Source organism: Ahaetulla prasina, chromosome 8 (assembly GCF_028640845.1).
Source record: "Ahaetulla prasina isolate Xishuangbanna chromosome 8, ASM2864084v1, whole genome shotgun sequence".
NCBI classification, from domain to species: Eukaryota; Metazoa; Chordata; class Lepidosauria; order Squamata; family Colubridae; genus Ahaetulla; species Ahaetulla prasina.
Window position 1 is genome coordinate 43,127,215 of NC_080546.1, and position 22,167 is coordinate 43,149,381.

The window sequence follows — 22,167 nt, forward strand, 5'->3', positions numbered from 1 at the left end:
GGCTTTGAATCTAACTTTTGATTTACTTAAATTGCTAATTCTTTGTATTGCCAGTTCAAGTCTGCAATATTTTCATATTCAGTTAAATTTACATTTACATTGTCTGGATAGCTTGTTCAATCGTGTTGTGTAATATATTCAACATCAGAAGAAATGTAGCCTCCTCCTAAATGAATACATATACCTTAAAGAATGATGCTAATTGGAGGAGTCAAGGTTTAGTCAAAATCTTAATCTTAATGCAGAAAAAGATAGACCTTAGAGAGAAATATACCAATACATCATATTGGACCCTTACACTTCAATCTGGATTTACTAAGAAATAAGCTCTTTACTGGGGCTATCACTTCTGAGCCATAATGAGATATAGCAAATTCTATCTAACATGTTCCTGCCCTTGGCCAATTATTGAACATCTGGATTTCTACAGCCTAGAACGGGCAATTCACTTTTAAAGAAAACTGACTTTTAATTATTTGTAGCATAAAATGCTTAAAAATGCTTAAATTAAAAAGTTTTAAGAATATAACAGTGCCAGAACTTCCTTTGCTATGCAACAGTCACATAATGGCATACAACTACATAACTTAATGACAAAAATTCTGCTCCAAATTACTGTTATTGAGTGAGAACTATTTCTATATAAAACCAATCAATTATTTCTTTCAACAAACTCTGGAATAAAAATGAATATTTTACCATATGTGAATGCAGTCAGTCCTTCTTTATAATATAAAAAGATGTAGCAAAAAATCTAACAACTAATTTTATTCAACAAACCATGATTTAATGCAATGTGTAAATCAAACCTTAGTTTCCAGTTATGGTTTTGGCAGCAAGAGATTCATAGGGTTAATACACAATAAGCTAAAACTACATATATTCTGATTTAGCATATTGTGTATTGTATATAGCAACTATAATCTATAATCCATGGATTATTATAGTAATTAAGATTATTGTGCAAATAAAGCACATGTTTATTTGTGAATTCATTTTAACATCAAATTTGTAATATCTCTGCCTGATTAAGGTTGAAATTATTCTTTTTTTAAATCAACCAATTACTGTCTCAGTGTTGTTTGTTTCTAATATGGCACTAGCAAGATGCTATCTGTAACCAATTTAATAGAAGTATTTGTTTGTAAATTTTGTCTTCCCTGAAGACACCATCTGGCCACAGTCTCAAAAAATGACTTCAAAGTACTCAGCTGTGATGACAAAAGTTCTTCCACAGCTCTTCACCCATCCTTTCAGGGTGCTAGTGAGCATGATATTATGACAGGTATTTGATCTTTTGAGAATGCATGAAGAAAAAAAAGATTTTCTGTAAGCCTGTTGACTGGTATATATGACTTTTCTTAGCACCATCTATTAGAACAATCAAGGTTTTCTTTCCTCATTACCATCTTGATGTTGGAATTAGAAATCAGCCATCCCAGTTGTAATGCTACATCATTTTTCATTCTAAATTTAGAAGAAAACAATCCCAGCCCTTTTTAGATTGAGCTCTGCAGTATTATTCTCCCTGTTTGATATAGAGGTAATGCTTATCCAGATTATTTGGATCCATTTAATTTTCCTTGCGAGTCCCTTGGACTGCAAGGTGAACAAACCTGTAAGTCCTAAAGGAGAGCAATCCTGACTGCTCTTTAGAAGGCCAGATCCTGAAGATGAAACTCAAATACTTTGGCCACCTAATGAGAAGTAAGGATTCACTGGAGAAGAACCTAATGCTGGGAAAGATTGAGGGCAAAAGAAGAACGGGACGACAGAAAATGAGGTGGCTGGATGGAATCACTGAAGCAGTAGGCGTGAGCTTAAATGGACTCCAGAGGATGGTAGAGAACAGGAAGGCCTGGAGGAATGTTGTCCATGGGGTTGCGATGGGTCAGATACGATTTCGCAACTAACAAAAACAATTTTCCTAATTATTAAACTATGCAATGGAGACTACTAAAATGTGTGGATGAAATTGACCAAATAAATGTTATTAATATATTCTATTAATAACTAGGCTAATTTCTAGATACTTGCTTCTAAAAAATCTGATGCAGAAGTTAACAATAAGATTATTTTCTTGAATGGGTATTATCAACAGATATTTTTTTTTGGCTCCTGGTTTATCAGGGTCAGTTTAAATATGCTTGTAGTTTTAAACCTTAGAGGTTCAGTTAACTACTTAACGATGTTCTTTATTATTTTCATAAAATCTTCTGAACCCCATTTTTCTGAAATCAGCATCAATGGACATTAAGCAAGACGCTATTGAAAAGATGACTGTGGTTACACAAACATCAATCTTTGCAGATTTCTTTATATCTGCTCAGAATTTTTTTTTAGCATTGGTGAAATACATTCTTTTTCAATAGCCTTACAGATTTGTTAGCATATTCTTAACAGAGAGTATTTCTTTTAATTTCCTTTCCTGTGATTTTTAGATTTTAATATTGTCTTTCTCTCTCTCTCTCTCTCTGATTTACTGTCTTTTTTTCTCTGCTTACTACGTTTTGTTGCTTTTTGTTGTAAATCACCTTGTGGGTATCTGACAAAAGACACATTGAGGCTCTCCTTCCATTTCTACAATTTATATCCTGTGAACAGTATCATTGAAGAACAACAGATTTAGAGATTATAATCTTTACTGTTTTACACTGATGACTTTTACTACACAAAGTTAATTTATTGCTTTGGAAAGACATAACTGAAATTCTTACATAGTATTTGATTCCTTTACCTGAATATGCCCAGATTTTGCTTCAATACACATTCTTTTTTTTTAACTTCTGTAATAAGGGAAAGGTTAAGGAAAACTGTCTCCTAGCAAGAAACTCCTATTATTACTTTGCTGCAGAACATTACAGTACATTCATTTCAAGATGCCCTTAATTCAAACTATTGAACAAAATAATCTGAATAAATTTGCACTAACGATCTATAATCTGTCTAAATTTTCTTTAGCTTTGCCTGGAAAAGGTTTTATTTCTTACTAATAAAAAGTTTAAACTCCAATGTAAACTACTTGGTTTGGCTCAGGGCAAACTGGATTCCAATCCAATCTTATTTATCAACTATGATCGACAACTTTGGGTAGGCAATTCAGTGTTTTTCTCTCTCTCTTCCTCCCAAAGAATTGCTTATCTTCAAGATGAAATCCAGGAATCTTGATTTTGAAGGTAAAGATAAGGACTCAAAGAAAAGGGAAATAATAGGCAAAAGCCTTTTGAAAGTAAAAACTAAGTAAATGTAATCTTTAAATTGCTTTAAAATCAGAACAATAAATACTACTGACTTGTTACAAAGTAGAATACTAATTAATAAACCAATATTCAAAACAATTAAGACTTTTATCTCTACATGTGCAATTCAAATAAAATGTGGTTTTAGTCAGATGTTCGGCCTAGTGAAGGATCAATATGAAGGAATTCCTTGATTTTGTCATAAAGGACTAGCACCAAGGCACCACCTGTCCCACGAAGAACATTTGAAAAAGCCCCACGAAAAAAGGCACTTATTCCTTCCTGGCCATATATCTTGATAAAGCAGTCAATGGTTCCTTTATATTGGCGTTCTGTCTCTCCACTCTGAATAAAAAAACATTCAAATATAATTAAAATTAATGCAAACCATATGCACTTGATATATAATAAATAATTATTGTGTAATATTTGTTTTACTAAATTATAGGTATACTACCGGTACTTCTGTTGCCACTGATAAGAACTTAATGAGGAAATATTTTCCTGGTGTAGGTCTCTGCTACTATACTTAAATTGTCTATGATTTTCCCCTAAGGTTTTCTGTAAACTTCAGACTTAAAAGTGGTCACTTCAAAGGAAATTTAAAAAAATGCTAGTTTAAAAACTAGTTTTTAAATGTCTGGTTTTGGTGCAAAGTTCTTTAGTGAATTTTCACTCTGAATTTCTCATTATCAGTAAATATCAGTCTGAGACTGACTGATTCAATGTTAGATTCTCCTTAATTAATTTGTTGAGAGGCGATATAAATGCAATTATTTGAGGGGCTGCCATAGAGAAGAGGGAGTTAACCTATTTTTCAAAAAATCAGAGGGCAATACAAGAACCAATGGATGAAAACTAATCAAGGAAAGAAACAACCATGAAACAAATGAGTAGTTTCCTGATGATGAGAGCAACCAACCAGTGAAATGGCTTCCATTCAGAACCTGTGGGTGCCCAATCACTGGAAGCTTTTAAGAAGAGCCATTTGTCTGAAATGGAATAGAAACGTCTGCTCGAGCAGGGAGTTGGACTAGATGACCTCCACCTTCCTTCCAATTCTGTCATTCTATGTTCTATGATTTTGCACCAAATGATTTTATTTATTTATTTATTTATTTATTTATTTATTTATTTATTTATTTATTTATTTATTTATTTATTCATATTTTTATACCGCCCTTCTCCGAAGACTCAGGGCGGTGTACAGCAAATAAAAACAACAAAATCCAAAAACAATTTAAAATACCATAACAAGATTAAAAATCTGATTAAACTGCTGTATGCTTAAAAATATTAGATAAAAAATTACAAAAGATAAAAACCCGTTAAGAAACCCGCTAAAACCCTCAAATATTAAAATCAATCAATCAGGCCAGCCCCGCTTGGTGAAAAAAGAAAGTCTTGAGCTCGCGTTTAAAGGTCCGAAGATCAGGGAGAAGACGGAGTTCCACTGGCAGCTCGTTCCACAAAGCCGGGGCCCCCACAGAGAACACTCTTCCCCTGGGGGTCGCCAGCCAACATTGCATTATAATTCTGCAATGTATCTTTAGATGCTTTAAATGTTGGCTCTATAGTAAATAAATAATAATAATAAACTGAAAGAGACAGTTGTGGTTCTTTTTCTTTTCTTTTTCTTTTTTCCAAATTTATGAATTTATGTATTATGAATCATTCACGCAAAATACATATACATATATATGCTTAACTTCCTTCTCTTGCATACCAGCTTAGCCCCCCTCCTTCAAATATCTCAAACATATACAAAGAATATTGAGAATGGAATTTACCAATTCAACAAAATGTATTATTTGCTAATATTTACTCCTACTACTTTGATTCCAACATTGGTGATAAAAAAAACTAATAACTACCAAAATAATTGGATACAACACATGACAAAACCATATTTTATTTTGCAGTTCCAATATTATGTCAAGGTTGTCTACAAATCCAAGCTAGTTTATAAATACCAATATCCCCATTTGAAATTGTAATTGTATGCAGAGTATAGTCCTATGTGTATGTCTTATATAGAGGCTACACTCAGTAGGTGTAGAAAAGATTCCTGCTGAGATTCTGAAGAACTGAAGAACTGTTGCTCAAATAAGTAGACAATACTGAGTTAGATAGGCCAATGGCTTTATTCAGCATTATATTTTAATATCACATTTTCTGATTAAAGAAGAGAGTAACAAGTAATATCAGAACAGCCCAGACAATCACAAAGACATTCACATGTTTTCTAGATGAATTGCTTACCTGCATCATCATGCGTCTTCTGACAGTGTCAAATGGATAGGAGAGTATCCCAGAAAATACTGTCACCACTTGAGCAATTGCAAAAGATAAAAGGAATGGGGTTTCTTTTGGATTTGGTAGCATTCCCTAAGAAGGAAAAAATTAGTCATTAGCTTGTATTCAAATATTTAAATTTAAGCATGAATGAAGTCATATTCACAAAGAAAAATTTTCTACCTGTTCAGAATATTTTGATGAATCATTTTACATTATTTAAGTAATTTAAAATATTTTTCATCTTACATTTTAGGGTGTCAGACAAATTAAACAGGAAGAATGTTTCATATATAAAAAACTAAGACGTAATATAGCTAGATGTCCATATGGTAAACTGGTCCACTGGGGAGACCAAAATCTCAAATCGCATTTATCTAAATGCAACAATCTTGCCAAATTTTAGTTAGGAATTTTAGTTAGGACGAATAAATATTCGTCAAGAGAATTTTAAAGGTTGAATCAATTACATTTACATTTCATTGTTTTTGTGCTTTCTGAATATTTTCTAGAAAGTATATTCTTTAGTCACTCATCATCATCCATTTATTCATACTAACTGAATTACATAACTGAAGATAGTAGTAACTAAAACTATTTTTAAAGAAGTGCATAGAGAGAAAATTTATTCAGAACATTAGCAGATTCAGCAACCATTCTGATTTTATCTTAACCATTCTGATTTTACCATTCGAACCGGATCACCTAATCCGGTAGCGATGGCAGCGGGTAGTTTGGAGAACCAGTAGCAAAAATCCCTGCCCCCCACCCCATGCCCGGCTGAGCCGTGCGATCATCAGAGGTTGTTTTTGTTTTTTTAACTTTTCAAAGCATCTTTTTTTTCGGCTGAAAAAATGCTTTGAAAAGTAAAAAAAAAAAGCCTCTGATGATCGTGCAGCTCAGCTGGGATTGTCAGAACCCTTTAAAACCATTTTTTCTTCGGCCGAAAAGGTTGTAGAAAAAATGGTTTTAAAAGGCTCCTCTGCCGATCCCAGCTGAGTTCCCTGATCAACAGAGGCTTTTAAAAGCATTTTTTCTACAACCTCTGTGGTCGAAGAGGTTGTAGAAAAAATGCTTTTAAAAGTTTTTTTTTTTAAAAGTTGGCCATGCCCACCCAGTCACATTACCCACCCACCTCCACCAAGCCATGCCCACAGAACCGGTAATAACAAATTTTACATTTCACCCCTGCCCCCCTCCCAATGTCTTCTTCAAGTTGGTGGTTGTGTCTTTCTGAGAAAGACGAGTGAAGAAACTAGATCATCAAGAATCAGTAGAGTCATTCAAGGTATAAATTTTATCACACCTGTCTAGCTAAAGCAAACAGACTTCTATATGAGCAGAAGAATTACACAACAATGCTAAAGCTGAGTAATTATTTTACTGACAATGACAAAAGCATAATTTCATATTGCATGGAAGAAAGACATGGTAAACCACTCTTATATTCTACCAAGAAAAATACATGGATAGATAAGAAAAAATAATTGATGAATGTTTGATTATGGATATTCCCTTACAAAAACATCTAGAACAAAATAAGTTAGATCACAGAATATCTACAGAAATATGGCAAGTAGCTGCAGAAGAATTAATCCAATTTTAACTAAAGTATGCCAGCAAATATGGAGAACAATCCAGAGACTAAGAGATTGGAAGATGCTATTCTACATAGCTATGTCAAATAAAGATTTAACAAAATCTGCAAACCATTAGATAATATTCTTACTTAGCAAAATAATGCTTACAATTGTTCAACATAGCTTAGCCATATACTCAAAGGGAAATATCAGAAATTCAAGCTGGTTTTAGAAAAGTCTGAGGAAGATGATACATTATATATTTATTTATTTAATTTATTTTTTTATTTGATTTGTCAAGTACGTATTAGATAATATATATATAAGTATAAATGTGAACTGAATACATAAAATGAATACAAATAAAGGGAACATTAGGACAGGAACGGTAAGTATGCTCTTATGCACGCCCCTTACAGACCTCTTAGGAATGGGGTGAAGTCAACAGTAGACAGTATTAAGTTAAAATTTTGGGGGTTTGGGGATGAAACCAGAGTCAGGTAGTACATTCCAGGCATTGACCACTCTGTTGCTGGTCATATTTTCTGCAATCGAGTTTGGAGCGGTTCACTTTAAGTTTGTATCTATTGTGTGCTGGTGTGTTGTTGTCGTTGAAGCTGGAGTAGTCATTGACAGGTAGGACATTGTAGCAGATAATTTTATGAGCTACGCTTAGGTCATACCGAAGGCAGCGTAGTTCTAAGTTGTCTAAGCCCAGAATTTCAAGTCTGGTAGCATAAGGTATTTTGTTGTGAGAAGAGGCATAAGGTATTTTGTTGCGAGAAGAGGAATGGAGGACTTTTCTTGTGAAATATTTCTGGACACGGTCAATTGTATTAATGTCTGATATGCAGTGCAGGTTCCAAACAGATGAGCTGTATTCAGGAATTGGTCTAGCAAATGTTTTGTATGCTCTGGTTAGTAGTGTGATATTACCGGCGAAGAAGATACGTATGATTAGGTTTACAACTCTTAATGCCTTTTTGGCAATGTCGTTACAGTAGGCTTTAGCACTTAGATCATTACATATGAGTATTCCAAGGTCCTTGACAGAGTGAGGGTCGTCTACAAGGTCGTGTCCACTCAGCTTGTATTTTGTGTTCTGATTCTTTTTGCCAATATGTAAGACAGAACATTTGTTGGTTGAGATTTGGAGTTGCCAATTGTTTGACCATTCCAACACAAAGTCAGTTTTTTTGAAGGGTAGCAGCATTGTCGGTGGTGTTAAATAGTTTTACATCATAGGCAAAGAGAACACATATACACTTATAATATGATCACAAAAGTCATTTATGTATAGTATGAAGAGTGTTGGTCCTAGAAAGCTGCCTTGGGGGATACCGCTATTAACAGGTGCAGGATTTGATAGGATGCTCCCTATTTTGACCACTTGTTATCTGTTTGACAGGAACGTGGCTATCCAATTATGTAGGGGTCCAGAGATGCCATAGGATTTTAGTTTTAGAAGTAATTTGTCATGTACCACTGAATCAAAGGCTTTACAGAAGTCTATGTAAATTGTGTCTATAGCTTTGCCCTGATTGAAATTTGTAGTCCATATGTTTTTGCAGTGTAGAAATTGTAGATTACAGGATGGTTTTTTTTCTGAAACCAAATTGTTTGTTAGAGAGTAGGTTGTTTGTTTCTAAGTGGAGGGTAATGGATTGGTTAATGATTGATACCATGACTTTGCAGGTGACACAGCATAAAGAGATTGGTCTGTAATTTTCAACTAGGCTGGGGACTCCCATTTTGAAGATAGGGATAACTGTGGCTAGTGACCATAGGTTGGGTAGGGAGCTGGTCCTGAAATATTATTCAAAAATTATGCTTAGGATTCAGCTATAGTAGTGGAAAGCTTTTTTAAGAAGTATGCACATAGTCCATCAGGTCCGATAGATAGAGATGGTTTTAGTCTGCATAGAGCCTTTTCAACGTTATATTTATTATCATTATATTATGCTATGCTATGCTATGCTATGCTATGCTATACTATACTATAATATTATATTATATTGTAATATAATTATCATTATATTATATTATCATTTATTATCATTAATCATTAGTGCTGGTGCACCTTGAATAAGTGAAAAAGCCAAAGAAAACTGAAAAAGAAGATGTGAATAATTAAAAGATGTCATTGATTATAGAAAGTCTTTCAGCTGTGCCAACTGCAGTATATCAAGCTACTGAATTCTCTTAGGAAATAGGAATCTATAATATGTCATGTAGAACTTATACACAAGACAGAAAGCTACATGGTGGAATAGATTGACTTCAGGATGGCAAAGGAATGAAATAAGGTTGTATATTTTACATAAATTATCATATAAAACATATATAATAAATACAGCATATCAATACTCAATGTTTTTGAAAAAAATAGTTCAAAAACTTACTTTTATGGTGTCATAACATCCAAAATAAGATGCTCGATATACAATAATTCCCTGTACTGAAACGCTAAATCCTTGGTATAGACCAGTAATTCCATCTTTTCTAGCAATTTTAACAATACAGTCAGCTAGACCCGAGAACTGTCTCTCAGAAGGACCTTAAAAATGAAGTTTAAAAAAGCAAATTTTCAAAAACATGTTAAAATATTTGAAGCATAAAGTAAAAACAAAAGATCCCTAGTAGTCATTTTGTAAATAATTTTCTCAGCCAGTAGATGTCTCTATCTGGACAGATTGCCAAATCTGATGAGAAATCAGAATCAATTTTGTAGATGAATCTACAAAATAACTATATTTTGTTTGGCCAATTTGTGGTTTGTTTATTCCATCTGTTCTACCAATTTCCAGAAGAAACATGTTGAGCACAAAAACAAATCAGAGGTACCGTATATACTCGAGTATAAGCCGAGTTTTTCAGCACGTTTTTTGTGCTGAAAAACATCCCCTCGGCTTATACTCGAGTATATACGGCTTATACTCGAGTTTTTTTTTTCTTCTTTTTTTCACATTATACCGGATGGCGCAAACTTGGCGGGCTTTTGCATTAGCGCGGGGAAGCCCTGCCGGTGCAGTGAGAGGGCGGGGCGGGGGAGCTGCCAGCCTTCTCGGCTGAGGGAGGGAGGGTTTCCCCGACCGGTAGCTGCCTCATTTCCCACCCTCGGCTTATACTCGAGTCCCCAGTTTACCCCAGTTTTTTGGGGTAAAATTGGGGACCTCGGCTTATACTCGGATCGGCTTATATTCGAGTATATACAGTAATTCAGAATTTATTTATTTATTTAATCCAATTTCAAAGCCAACCAACTTCAGGGTAGTTTATAGATAAAAGAAAGAAAGAATACATACAAAAAGAATATCACCGAGTGGAAGAACACCAAGCCTTAAATCAAACCAAACTAAACTAAACCAGTCTCAATAATCACTCTTTCTACAATGTAATAATCCAAAATGAAAACAAGTCATAAAAAAATTCAAATCAGTCACCCCAAATTAATTTTTTTTTTCTTAGAATGAGTTAACATGCCATGGTAAACTAAAAACAAAGATCCTGTGATATTTTTACATGATGTGTAAATGAGGAAACTTTAGATAGTATCTTTCATTTTCAAAGTGACTGGCACAAAGTAACTGGCACAAAGTCATTCGAATTTAATATAGTAAATAGATTGTTCCATGGAATCTCTAAGTCCAGAGCAATTTTCCACAGAATACTTAATAGTGGGGAAACATATTAAACAAAGGGCATAGTTGTGAACTTCTTAATATCTAATAGCTTTTGAAAAAAGTAAAAGCTAAATGTGCTTTATCTAATGAGATTTATGTACAGACAATTCAAAGTTCAAAATATCAAGTTTTGATTATATCTTCAGTATTGAATAGTACAGCATATAGAAACTAAAATAGCCAGGTGACACATCTTTAAAATATTTTTAACATGTAGCACCTTACCTTTGCCAATATCAGCACCCAATCGAGTTCGTGCAAAGTCTAATGGATAGACTACACACAGTGAAGTAGCCCCAGCTGCTCCACCAGCAGCCAGATTTGAAAGGAACCATCTCACAAACTGTAATAGAAATAGTGTGCTCGGTTCAAATCAATGTTGCATTCAAGCCCTTTTTTTGCTGATGAATATCTCAACTATTGTAAACTAATGTTGATATGACACTGAATTTATGTATGATCAAATTCAAATAAAAGCAAATTTTTTATTTTATTTTTATTTATTTATTTTTATTTATTTAATTTTATTTTTAAAATTTTATTTTAGGGAGTTTGGATGGCAAAATTACTAATTATACATACTCACAAAATCCTTTTTAATTTTTAATAATCAAAAAATAATTTTATTTTGGGCACTATTTTCTATTTATGACATAGGTTGAATTTCACTTTAACCTATTGTTATAAATAGAAAATAGTGTCCAAAATAATTTTGATAGTAGGGATCATATCTTTTACCCGTGACACATTTTCTTAAAGAAACTGCCCTGAACTTTATGTGTTAAAGTGTAAGTAACCTAGTTACTTACCTGTTTTGAAGTATTCTGTATTAACTTCTTTGAAAAGTACTGCATTTACAATTTTATATTCAAGCATATGCTTCATTTATGTTACTCTTATTTAATTCAAATGAGGGTGGTAGTTTTGCAATTATTCGTATTTTTTGTTAAAATACATCTTCCAGTGATTTTATTTATGCACTGAAGCTTAGTTATTTTAGCTTCCATTCATTATACTCCATTATGGAGTAAATGGCAAGATTTACTGAGCTTGGCTGATCTCAAAAGCTAAGCAGTGTAGGCTCTTTCTGTACTTAGATCTGAGTTCAAGAGAAAACTAAGGGCTGCAGATAAGCCCAGAAATCAGAAAAGCATTGTGTAAAAAGTTAATGGTAAATTGCTTCTGTGTTGTTGCCAAGAAAATAGCATGGGCATTTCTTGCCTTGATATAGGCATCAAGAGTTCTATTCACTGGAAAGAGACCTTGCCACAAGGTATTTTAAGAAAAAATATTGTGTACTCTAGAATAATAATTTAAGAATTAATTTGTCTCAAGTTGACAAAAGATGAACACGTAATACAAAATATTGAAGATTAAATAAAGAATCTTAAATGTGAAATAAGTATTTGCTAATTCAGAAGATATTAAAATAAATATACACAAATTGCCTACTGGGCAAAGGGAGTTTTAATTCTCCTAGATATTATTTTATTCATACATTTAGGGCACTTATATAAATAAACTTATGTATTTTTAAAAACATCCTTTCCTCAAAAATTGATGAGCTCATTAGACACAAAACTTTGTATACTTTCTCTGTATTCTCTACCGTATAACTTTTCAAAAATAAGTAACAATTTATTTACTGTATTTAGATTGGCATATTTTAATCAAGATTTCCAGTGGTTTACAATTAGATTACAACAATTACATTAAAATGAAATATGAAATTTAAAATATTTGGAAAGCAAATTACTATATTATTATTATACTGTATTATATTATATACTATATTATATTATATATATTATTATACATTATTATACTGCACAATTGTATAGGAGATTAAAAACTATTTATTTTTTATTATTACTTCCTAGGGAATGATGGCTTCATTTCTAGCTGTGATTTCTAGCTTGCTGACATTCCAACACATCTAGAAAAGATTATTGCTGCCTTAATACAACAGATATTAGAACACTGAAAAAATAAACCAACGTGTTATTGGGTCTTGTGGAGGCATTACAAGTAATAAGCCTCAGCATTTCCTCGTGTAACCATTGAATTAATCCTTTATTAAATATTTTGCATTTTTATGCAAAGGTCAATGGTTTGAATTCTAAAAAGGATTCTACAAATAGAAGCTAAGGTCAAATCCAATGGAGGATCCTGCTGATCATAGGAATAAAACAAATTTTCAATGATTCTTCTTTCTTACTATGACCCTTCTCTATAGTTTCAAAGGATCTTTCAACAAAAAGGGCTGTAGGAAAGACTATCAGCGCATATAAAGTACATACATATTTTTTTCCTGCCGAGCATATCTCATAAGTGCTAGACAACTCAAGAGATGCTTACACCAATACTAGCCAACAATAAATCCCAGCCAATGTCTTCTATACAATGCCCATAATCATCTAAAAGAAACCCACATTTCCAGTACTTCTTAAGATTAAAACAAAGGAAAACTTTTGGAATAAACCTTTATTAAATTAGACTTACCTGTGTATCTTTATCAACTCCAGACATGAAAATCTGCTTGTATTTGTCCTTAAAGGCAAAGTTTAGGGCTTGAGTTGGGAAATATCGAATAACATTGGCCAAATTGCCACGCCAGTAACTGAGAAATCCTATAGATAGAAGATTTTAAAATGTATAGGGTTTCTCATTTTAAATAGTTTAAAATTGCATGACTCTACTTTATTACTGAAACTTTTTCAATTTATTTCAAGTTTAAACACTTGAAATAAATTGAAAACATTTCAAAAATTAAGTTACTACTGAACAACTTTAAAACTTATATTGTTTCCAAAGTCAATGTTTAACTTTTGAATTATAGATTATTCTAATCTTAACTATTTGATAACTATGCAGTGGAAGCTTAGATCTAGCACTGAGATCAGAAATGGCAACAAAATTAATTGATAATTTGTTGATATCTATTCTGTGCTATTCTCAGGACCACTCCAATGTGCTTACTCCAGTTTTACTACATATCTAAGATCTGTAAGAGTTGCTTTGAAGTTGATAATAATAATAAATATACAATATCGTAACATAATCATCAATTGCATAATAACTTTACAATAGAACTCAAGAGTTTTATATGTAAGATCCATTTTATTAACAGCAAAACCTCTCATTATAAGATGGTATTGTTCTTAATATACCTCTCAAAAAGTTTGCTGAAAAAAACAAAATGGGCTGTGGCAGCTTTTGTAAAACCCAACAAGTTTTATAATATACAAGGCAAATTGACTAGAAAAAAAAATCACCAGTTGATTCATATGACTTAATGATAAGACCGTACCAAGATTAATTTGTGTAATATTTCCAAAATATGAACGATTTCTGGAGTATTAGTTTTGGACACTGCAGTTTGCTACTGTACTTTATCCGTCGAGTCTACCAAGAGCTTCCGTGTAGTTCTCAATATTAGGAAGCCCCTAAACTTGTTTAAATATGAGCACAAATTTGGCTAAGGCCTGGACACAGTAAGGATTAAATATTTATAATGAAGCCAGTTCGATGTGATGATATTCATACGATTTTCAGTAGTGTAGCTGATTTTACTAAGCTTAGAATTGTAGGATGCCCATTGGCTTCTGTGACAATCCATTTTGTTTCAGCTCACTTCCATAAGCATTCATCATGGAAGACAAATATTGGCACCAGTGGATAATTTGCTCCTATCTTAAACAAAAACTGAGTTACACCAGAGATAAATACAGCAAAGATACCACAGATAAGAAATAAAAAGTTTTCCCGCTCTCAATTTTAATTTTTTTTAAATTAAAATCTACTACAGTATGCAGAGGCAAATCATATGAATAAATTCTATGAAACCAAATGCATTATTTCAATTTGGAATGATAACATATTGGTTCTGAGCTTCTTCACTTTCTGCCTGATTAGATCAGGCACAATGCCTTAAACTATGGGAAGAATAGTTGTGAATTAGTGACTATTAAAATTCAGGCATCATTTTTGTATGGGTAAGTATTTTGGATTTAAAGTCCACGAGTAAATCTTCTTTGTGGGCAGTTGAATTTGAAGATATGTAAAAAGGAAGTTTGCTTTATTGTGGCAATAGCTTACATTGTAAAATTACAGGCTTTTAAAGAAGCATTTGATAGTATTTAATATACAACATTGTTCATTATATATTTTATTAATATTTATTGAAAATATAAAATTGCATTTTATATGTTTGAATGCTTAATAACCCTTTATCACCTTAAGCTAAAAAATGGTAGCTGTCATCCAATTATGTTTGCCAGCTTTCAAAAAGTACTATATTCAACCAATTCAAGCAGAATAACAATGTCTGTCATATTATATATTCCAAGTCCTAGTTGTCAGATAATCCTTAAAATCTCTAAACTGTATAAATCTGTATGGTACTCTAGTATTTATTTTCCCATAAAATGTTACCCGATCTATTCTGCTGCAACTTACTCCCAAACAGAAGCACCTCATTCCTAGTCTGGTTGATTCCGTTTGCAAACTAAATTAAGATTAGTCTTAAATATTCAGAATGTTAATTCTTACATAAAGATTCCACTTAAGAGATATACAGAGAGAAAGAGAGGGAGAAAGGGTGTGTGGGGGGGGGGGGGAAGATGGGCTGGTTTAGCTCACGCTGGTAAAGCCTGTTATTAAGAACACAGTAGCCTGCAATTACTGCAGGTTCGAGCCCGGCCCAAGGTTGACTCAGCCTTCCATCCTTTATAAGGTAGGTAAAATGAGGACCCAGATTGTTGGGGGGGCAATAAGTTGACTTTGTAAAAAATATACAAAATAGAATGAGACTATTGCCTTATACACTGTAAGCTGCCCTGAGTCTTCGGAGAAGGGCGGGGTATAAATGTAAACAAACAAACAAACAAACAAGAATGTATTAGCTTAGACATGGAAAGAAAACCTTATTATTAGTTTCAAATTCAGTATATTCCAACCATGCTGAGGAAATATTAAATATTATTTACTATAGTTTTAGATTTAGTTTAAATCATCCCTGCAATATGAAACCATAAGGACAAACCATTAAAAACTTGAATATATTTGATCACAGCATACACACACACACACACACAATGGCAGAATGTCACAAAAATTTCCAGAAGGCAAAAGATATTATCTTGCAGAGAAAAACATGCTGGATGGAATATTACTTGAAAAGTTACATATTTTTCTATTTAAAATTTAAAATTCATTTAAAAATGAATAAATTCACATTCTGCTAATTCTTACATTATTTGGAAAAATTAACCGGTAATCAAGATCCTAAACTATTTAATCATGATGGTAAAAAAACACAGTTGTTGTTTTCTAAAAAAAAATCAGGGCTGGAATTACTAAATAATAAAAAAATAAAGGTTGCAATCCCATGCACTTTGCAATAAATTTTATCTTACTCAATGGGCCTTACTTCCAAACAGAAATGGCATCAGGTTACATGGATATGGCAATGGGAAATTTACATTAATGTTATTTGTAGAATTAAGTAGCTTACTATATACAATTTTATCAATAGCTTCTACATTTACAATAAGTACAAACCAGCAATCAATCCCATGCGTTCATGGCAAAGATTCAATTGAAAACTGGCAGATAAGCTTAGGATATATTTAGAATTGTTTCAATAAGGTGACTGATGTTTAAAGAATTCATATACATTCAAACTAATCCATCACCACTAGGCTAAGATTATTATATTGCAGTTTGGAGAAATGGAATTAAGTCTAAGTGTAGGTAACCTAGATTTTGCTAGATGTTTTTACTATAATTTTCACCCTCCCTGTCACAGATGAGGTGTTGTATAAAAGACACCATAATGCCAACTACCTAATGGGCATCTACTGTAAATACTACATCTGTAAGTCCTACTCACATAGCCAGTAGTAAAGGGTTCTGCTACATTGCAGCTCAAGAGATGCCTTGTGGAACAGATGGTAGCAAAGAAATTTAATAAATAATAACATATCTAAAAGAAAACTGAAGCCCTTTAACTTATTGTGTTCATGGGAGAGAAAGATTTAAAACAGGGATTTTGGCCACAATAACTTCAAAAGGAGAACTATTTCTAGGGCTAAATTTATTTTATTTATTTTTGTCAAGGAGGTATAAGATAACAGATGTAAGTATAAACATGATTATGAATACAGGAAATGGGGACAAATAAATGGGGACATACCTTGCTCCCGAGGAATGCGCACAAAGCAGTCTATCATGCCTTTGTATCGCTGGTCCACACGGATCTGTTTGGATGAGCCCTGAACCTGGAGCAGGAGTTTCACCCGTTCAATGGGTGCTACTGTTGTTTTGGAAATAGCAGCTGCCACCCCACCTATCATGAGATCCTTCCCAAATGAGACAGGATCGAAAAGCTGCTGTGTCTCAGCAGCCTGCATGGTGTCAGTTGGGCAGAAGGAAAGATGTTGGTGGAACTACTAGGGCCTGCAAGCAGCATCACCCAGCAACACTCCTAACTGTCACTGCTCAGAAAGAGCTAATGGAGTTCCCCTCCCCTCCCACTTGATTCTCAAGCCACATGATGCAGAAGCACCCAATCACAGCAACCGTTCTGCCTTTTCCTTTTAAAGGAAAGGTTGGGGCTTTTGAAGATGGAGCTAAGTTCAGTATAGAGAGCTGAGGCCTAAAATGAAGGAAGAAAGCCTGCAAGAGAGAATTTGACTCAGGAAAGACCTTTCACCTTAGTTAATGCAACCAACAATTACGAAGGGTTTTCAGTATTCATCCACATTTCATATTAAAAATAGAAATTTGGCTAACTAAAAAAGCAAAATGGGGGGCTTATCGCATCAGAACACCACTCCTGTTCCCTCCTACATTGAATACTTGCACTAACATGAGTGTCAATTATAGTGTATGATATCACTATTTATTTAGAGGCGTTTATATATTGCCAACCCCAAAGGAGTCAAAATAGTTTGTAGCATAATAAAATACAAAAATATAAATATATATTCAAGACAAAACACAAATAATGATCAGAATAAAAGCTTTCCGATGGGGCAGTTTGATTACAGTTAGCACCCCATAGAATTAAATGGTATTGCCCTTTTAATGGACAAAAGATTAAGATAAATAGATAAGTAAAGGCAAATGCCTAAAAATATAACTAAAGATTTTGGTAAATAACAGACTATAACTATTTGCATATCACCCAGTCACAGAAAACATATAAACAGAAATAATAATTTTAGAAACCTAATTCTAAAAGACAAAAGGAAACAAATGGGGCAGTCCATTATCACCATTTTTGGTGATTTTGGTAAAATGATATCACTCATCTAAAAAAAAATTAGATTGACAAAAGAATAGTAATGCAGGAACTAACTGCACCCATAATATTTGATTTGCTGCCAAAATCAGGCTTTGCACCACCATTTCCTTCTTGTGGAATAGGGACCCTAAATATATATACCTGGCATGACTGCACAGGATGAGCAAATTCTATTTAGAATAAATGGTTCAAAGGTAATGAGGAGCTGAGCCATATAAATTTTATAGATTAAAAAAACACTTTTGACACTTTTAAACAAAATTTAAAAAAAAAACACTTTAAAAAAAACACTGGAAGCTTTGGCAACCAATGCAGCAACTATAGGTTTATATTGGCAAAGTGTCTCTCACCTACTCATGCCATTTTCTTCAAAATGAGCATTTTCTGAATTATCTTCAAAGGTATCCCCAAGTAATGTGCATTACAATTATCATTTGGCAATAAATACATGAATCTCTATTCTGAAGAATTTGCTGGATCACAAAGATACCACTGGTATACCAACTGAAGAGGGCCATAGCTTCTGCTTACTGCTCAAGTGGGAGTCATAAAGGATTAGTGTGGTTCTTTCTTATTCTGAAGATGGGTTAGCATATAGGACTTGTTAGTTTTACATCTGACCACTCATATTTGTTTTCCATCTCTCAATGATTGGAGAAATCTTCCCAATCATTGAGAGCAAGTTGGACAAGATGCTGGAATAAATTTATATTTTGTTTCTTGTAGTCTCAATTGACTTGTTGCTGTTGGCATTGCAATAAAGTCTCTAATTTACATAAGAAGACATTAATTTTCCAACAGAAATTCTAGCATGAAAACTTTCCTGAATTGGGACGGAAGTGAGGAAAATCATAGAGTCCAGATTGAAAAGTCCTTTAAAAAGCCTATCATGGGTGGTCTATATATCATACTGAACATATTGTATATTGCCTTTGGCTTAGCTACTGTAGCTGATTATGGCTTCATGCCCTAAACCAAGCCAAGACTGTAATTTATGATGTTCATCTAGTTTGGTTCTTACTTTCAAAAACCTAGACTAAGTATAGTTCTCTAAAGTTATGTTTATATATTCAAGAAATTATTGATATGAATATTTGACTGATAGTTATTTACATTTTAGTATAATTAAAAAGCATGTCTTTAACTATCAGGAATATAATGAACCCATAAAAAGATACATTTTAGTTAAAATTAAAAATTAAATGAAAAAGAATTAAATTATATGCCAGACTATTTGAAGAATATATCTTTTATTGTAAAAAAAGTCATATAACATTGTCTGAAAGAAAATGGACAATTCTTCCATTTATGTCAAAGTACTAAGAAACATTTTTCAGTTTTACTTTATAACAAGTATTTCTAAATATAAATATAACTTCTTTTTGTATCACAAAGTACTATATCCACTTAATGTAAGGTAAACTACCTCTCCTAAGAATTTGCAAAACTTAAGGAATCCATTTTGTTAAGGCCACTAGATCAGGACTGCATAATGTGGACAATCACTAGATGACAGCAGAAACTAAGATTTCTTTTCTCTGTCTCTGATAAAATCAATGTGATCATCTGAAGTTTTAAACCTTAGTTTAGATATCCACATATTTTGATCTTAAACCCCATACCAAATTGAAATAAAACAGTTCCCTACCTCTTACATTACACTGTATTCTTTAAATGAAGTCCAAAAAGGTACATACATAATGGAAATCTCTATTTTAACTGCATAATCATAATGAGTGAGATTCTTTGTAAGTTCTAAAGGTGCTTCTTCCAAGGATATAGCTTTAAGGGAAAAATGTGGTTGTGTATACCTTGATCATTGATTCTAAAGGTAATATTTACATATAATGTATAATTAATATATAATACCATAACTCATCCAACTTCCAGTCTTCTGAAAGAGATGACTTTCATAAATAGTGTTATAAATGTCTCAATTTTTTTATATTACATAATTGATTTTAGGAAATATTTTAAAGGGCATCCCAAACAAAACCACAATGTAATACTTCTGTGTTTTCTGTGACATGAAAAATGAAAAACTGCAGATACGTTTATCTATACAGCTAAGCCAAATGATAACTTAAAAGCCAATTCAACAGCAACCTCTGTGACCGAATCATGAAAACAGACATAAAATTCCCGAGGCTTTGGATCTAGGAAGAGTCTCCTGCAGAAAAAACATAATTCAGTGTCAGCACAGGATTAAAATATATGTGAAAAATAATATTTTAGCAAGAGTTTACTAAAGGATTAAAACAGATCTATCAAAATTAGATACAATTCTAAAGGTCCAGCAGAGACTGTTGAAACATTCAATATGTATATTTATGTATGAATTTAACCATTTTAGTATACTACAGTTTCTACCACCAAATGTTGGATTAGGGAAGAACCTAAAAAAACCCCATTGCACAGGTTGTTTTTATTAAACAAAAACGTTCTGAGAATTTGGACAACCAAGTAATAAGCATTTAGACTAAATTAAGAAAAGAAGTATTACTTACCCTACCACCCAGTACATTATAGTAGAATCGATTTCTTCTGGTCAGTACAGCTGTCAGAGCACACTCAAACAATATACCATGTTCTTTCACTTGATTTAGGTCCAAATTTGCTTTTTGGGATTTTGATCTTCTCCCAGAATTTTTATTCTACAATAAAGCAAGGGCAACAAAATTAATATCTGAACTGGCAGTATGGAGACGTAATAGAAAAATTTCAAACTGTATATGATACTTCTGAAATATCTGGTGAAGGGGAGTTTTACATGTAGAAATTTGTCTAAAAGAAATAGTTGTCTACCCAGTTTATATCTAGAATGTTGTTTGTAACAAAAGAATTCTCATTTTGCCCCTTCCCAAAATATAAGGACATACTTCTCTCAGCATAGTTTGTTGAAAAATGGAACGGATGGAAAGACAACAGTGATGGAAGTTCTTGATGAGCTGTGGATGGATAGTTCCACTGAGTTGTGCTACTTCAGCATGTGTTGGAGTAATAAAAATTCCATGCATTGTTTCTAAACAAATATAATGAAAGAGGGTATTTTCTGGACCCGAAGTCAACCTTCAACAACAAAAGAAAACAACCAGATAAATTACCTACTAAATAAAAATCATCAAAAATTACAAAAAGAAAAAGATCTGGACTTTTGATTTTCTATAGAATGTAATAGGAAATATATGATAATTCTGTATTTTAGTAACATAGTTAATAGTTAACACATTATAATAGACAATTCTAATGATGTTCAGAGGTCATCTAGTATACCATATCCCAGCATTAGTATACTGCATTAAAAAACTGAATATTTAATACATCACCTATGCTTGAAAGTACTTTCTAACTCTCCCCAAAATACTTATTGTCAGGAAATAACTGATTATGTTCTTTAGTAACTAATACAGGTAAGAAATTAATTAACCAGCCTTAATAATCATGAGATCTAATTTGGTGTAGTAGTTAAGGTATCAGACTAGGAACTATGAGTCCTAATCCCATTTAGACACAAAGCTACCTGGGTGACCTTTGACCATCTGCTGCCAGTACTACTGTGCAAAAACAAGCCTCCTGCGGCTGCCCACTCAAGCCCACTGACCCTTGGCTTTCCATGGCCTGCACGTCGCGTCAGTATTGCTTGCCTCCCCATCTCTGCTTCTGCCTGCTGCTTGGACAGGTAATCAACTCACCTGTGCTGCATAGGCTGCAGCTGCTGCCAGACACTGTCCGCCTCCAAGCCCTCGCTTTCTATGGTGCTGGCCACACCCACCCCTGGCTGATGACAACCTTAACTGGGGCTTATTTTTGGGGTAGGGCTTATATTAAGAGCATGCTAAAAAACACTGGAAGCTTTTGGCAACCAATGCAGCAACTATAGGTTTATATTGGCAAAGTGTCTCTCACCTACCAGTACTCATGCCATTTCCTTCAAAATGAGCATTTTCTGAATTATCTTCAAAGGTATCCCCAAGTAATGTGCATTACAATTATCATTTGGCAATAAATACATGAATCTCTATTCTGAAGAATTTGCTGGATCACAAAGATACCACTGGTAT

At 33.2% G+C, this 22,167-nt stretch overlaps 1 protein-coding gene across 1 annotated transcript; it reads right to left on the reverse strand.

Annotated features, from left to right (window-relative positions):
• Positions 1 to 753: 753 nt before the first annotated feature.
• On the reverse strand, positions 754 to 20,604 carry SLC25A31 (solute carrier family 25 member 31). Its single transcript, XM_058193630.1, has 6 exons — positions 16,994 to 20,604; positions 13,300 to 13,427; positions 11,023 to 11,140; positions 9,517 to 9,671; positions 5,502 to 5,627; positions 754 to 3,584 (listed from the first exon to the last, which is right to left on the reverse strand). The coding sequence occupies exons 1-6, from the start codon at positions 17,208 to 17,210 to the stop codon at positions 3,384 to 3,386; spliced, it is 945 nt and encodes a 314-aa protein (XP_058049613.1). The 5' UTR covers positions 17,211 to 20,604; the 3' UTR covers positions 754 to 3,383.
• Between the last annotated feature and the right edge of the window lie 1,563 nt (positions 20,605 to 22,167).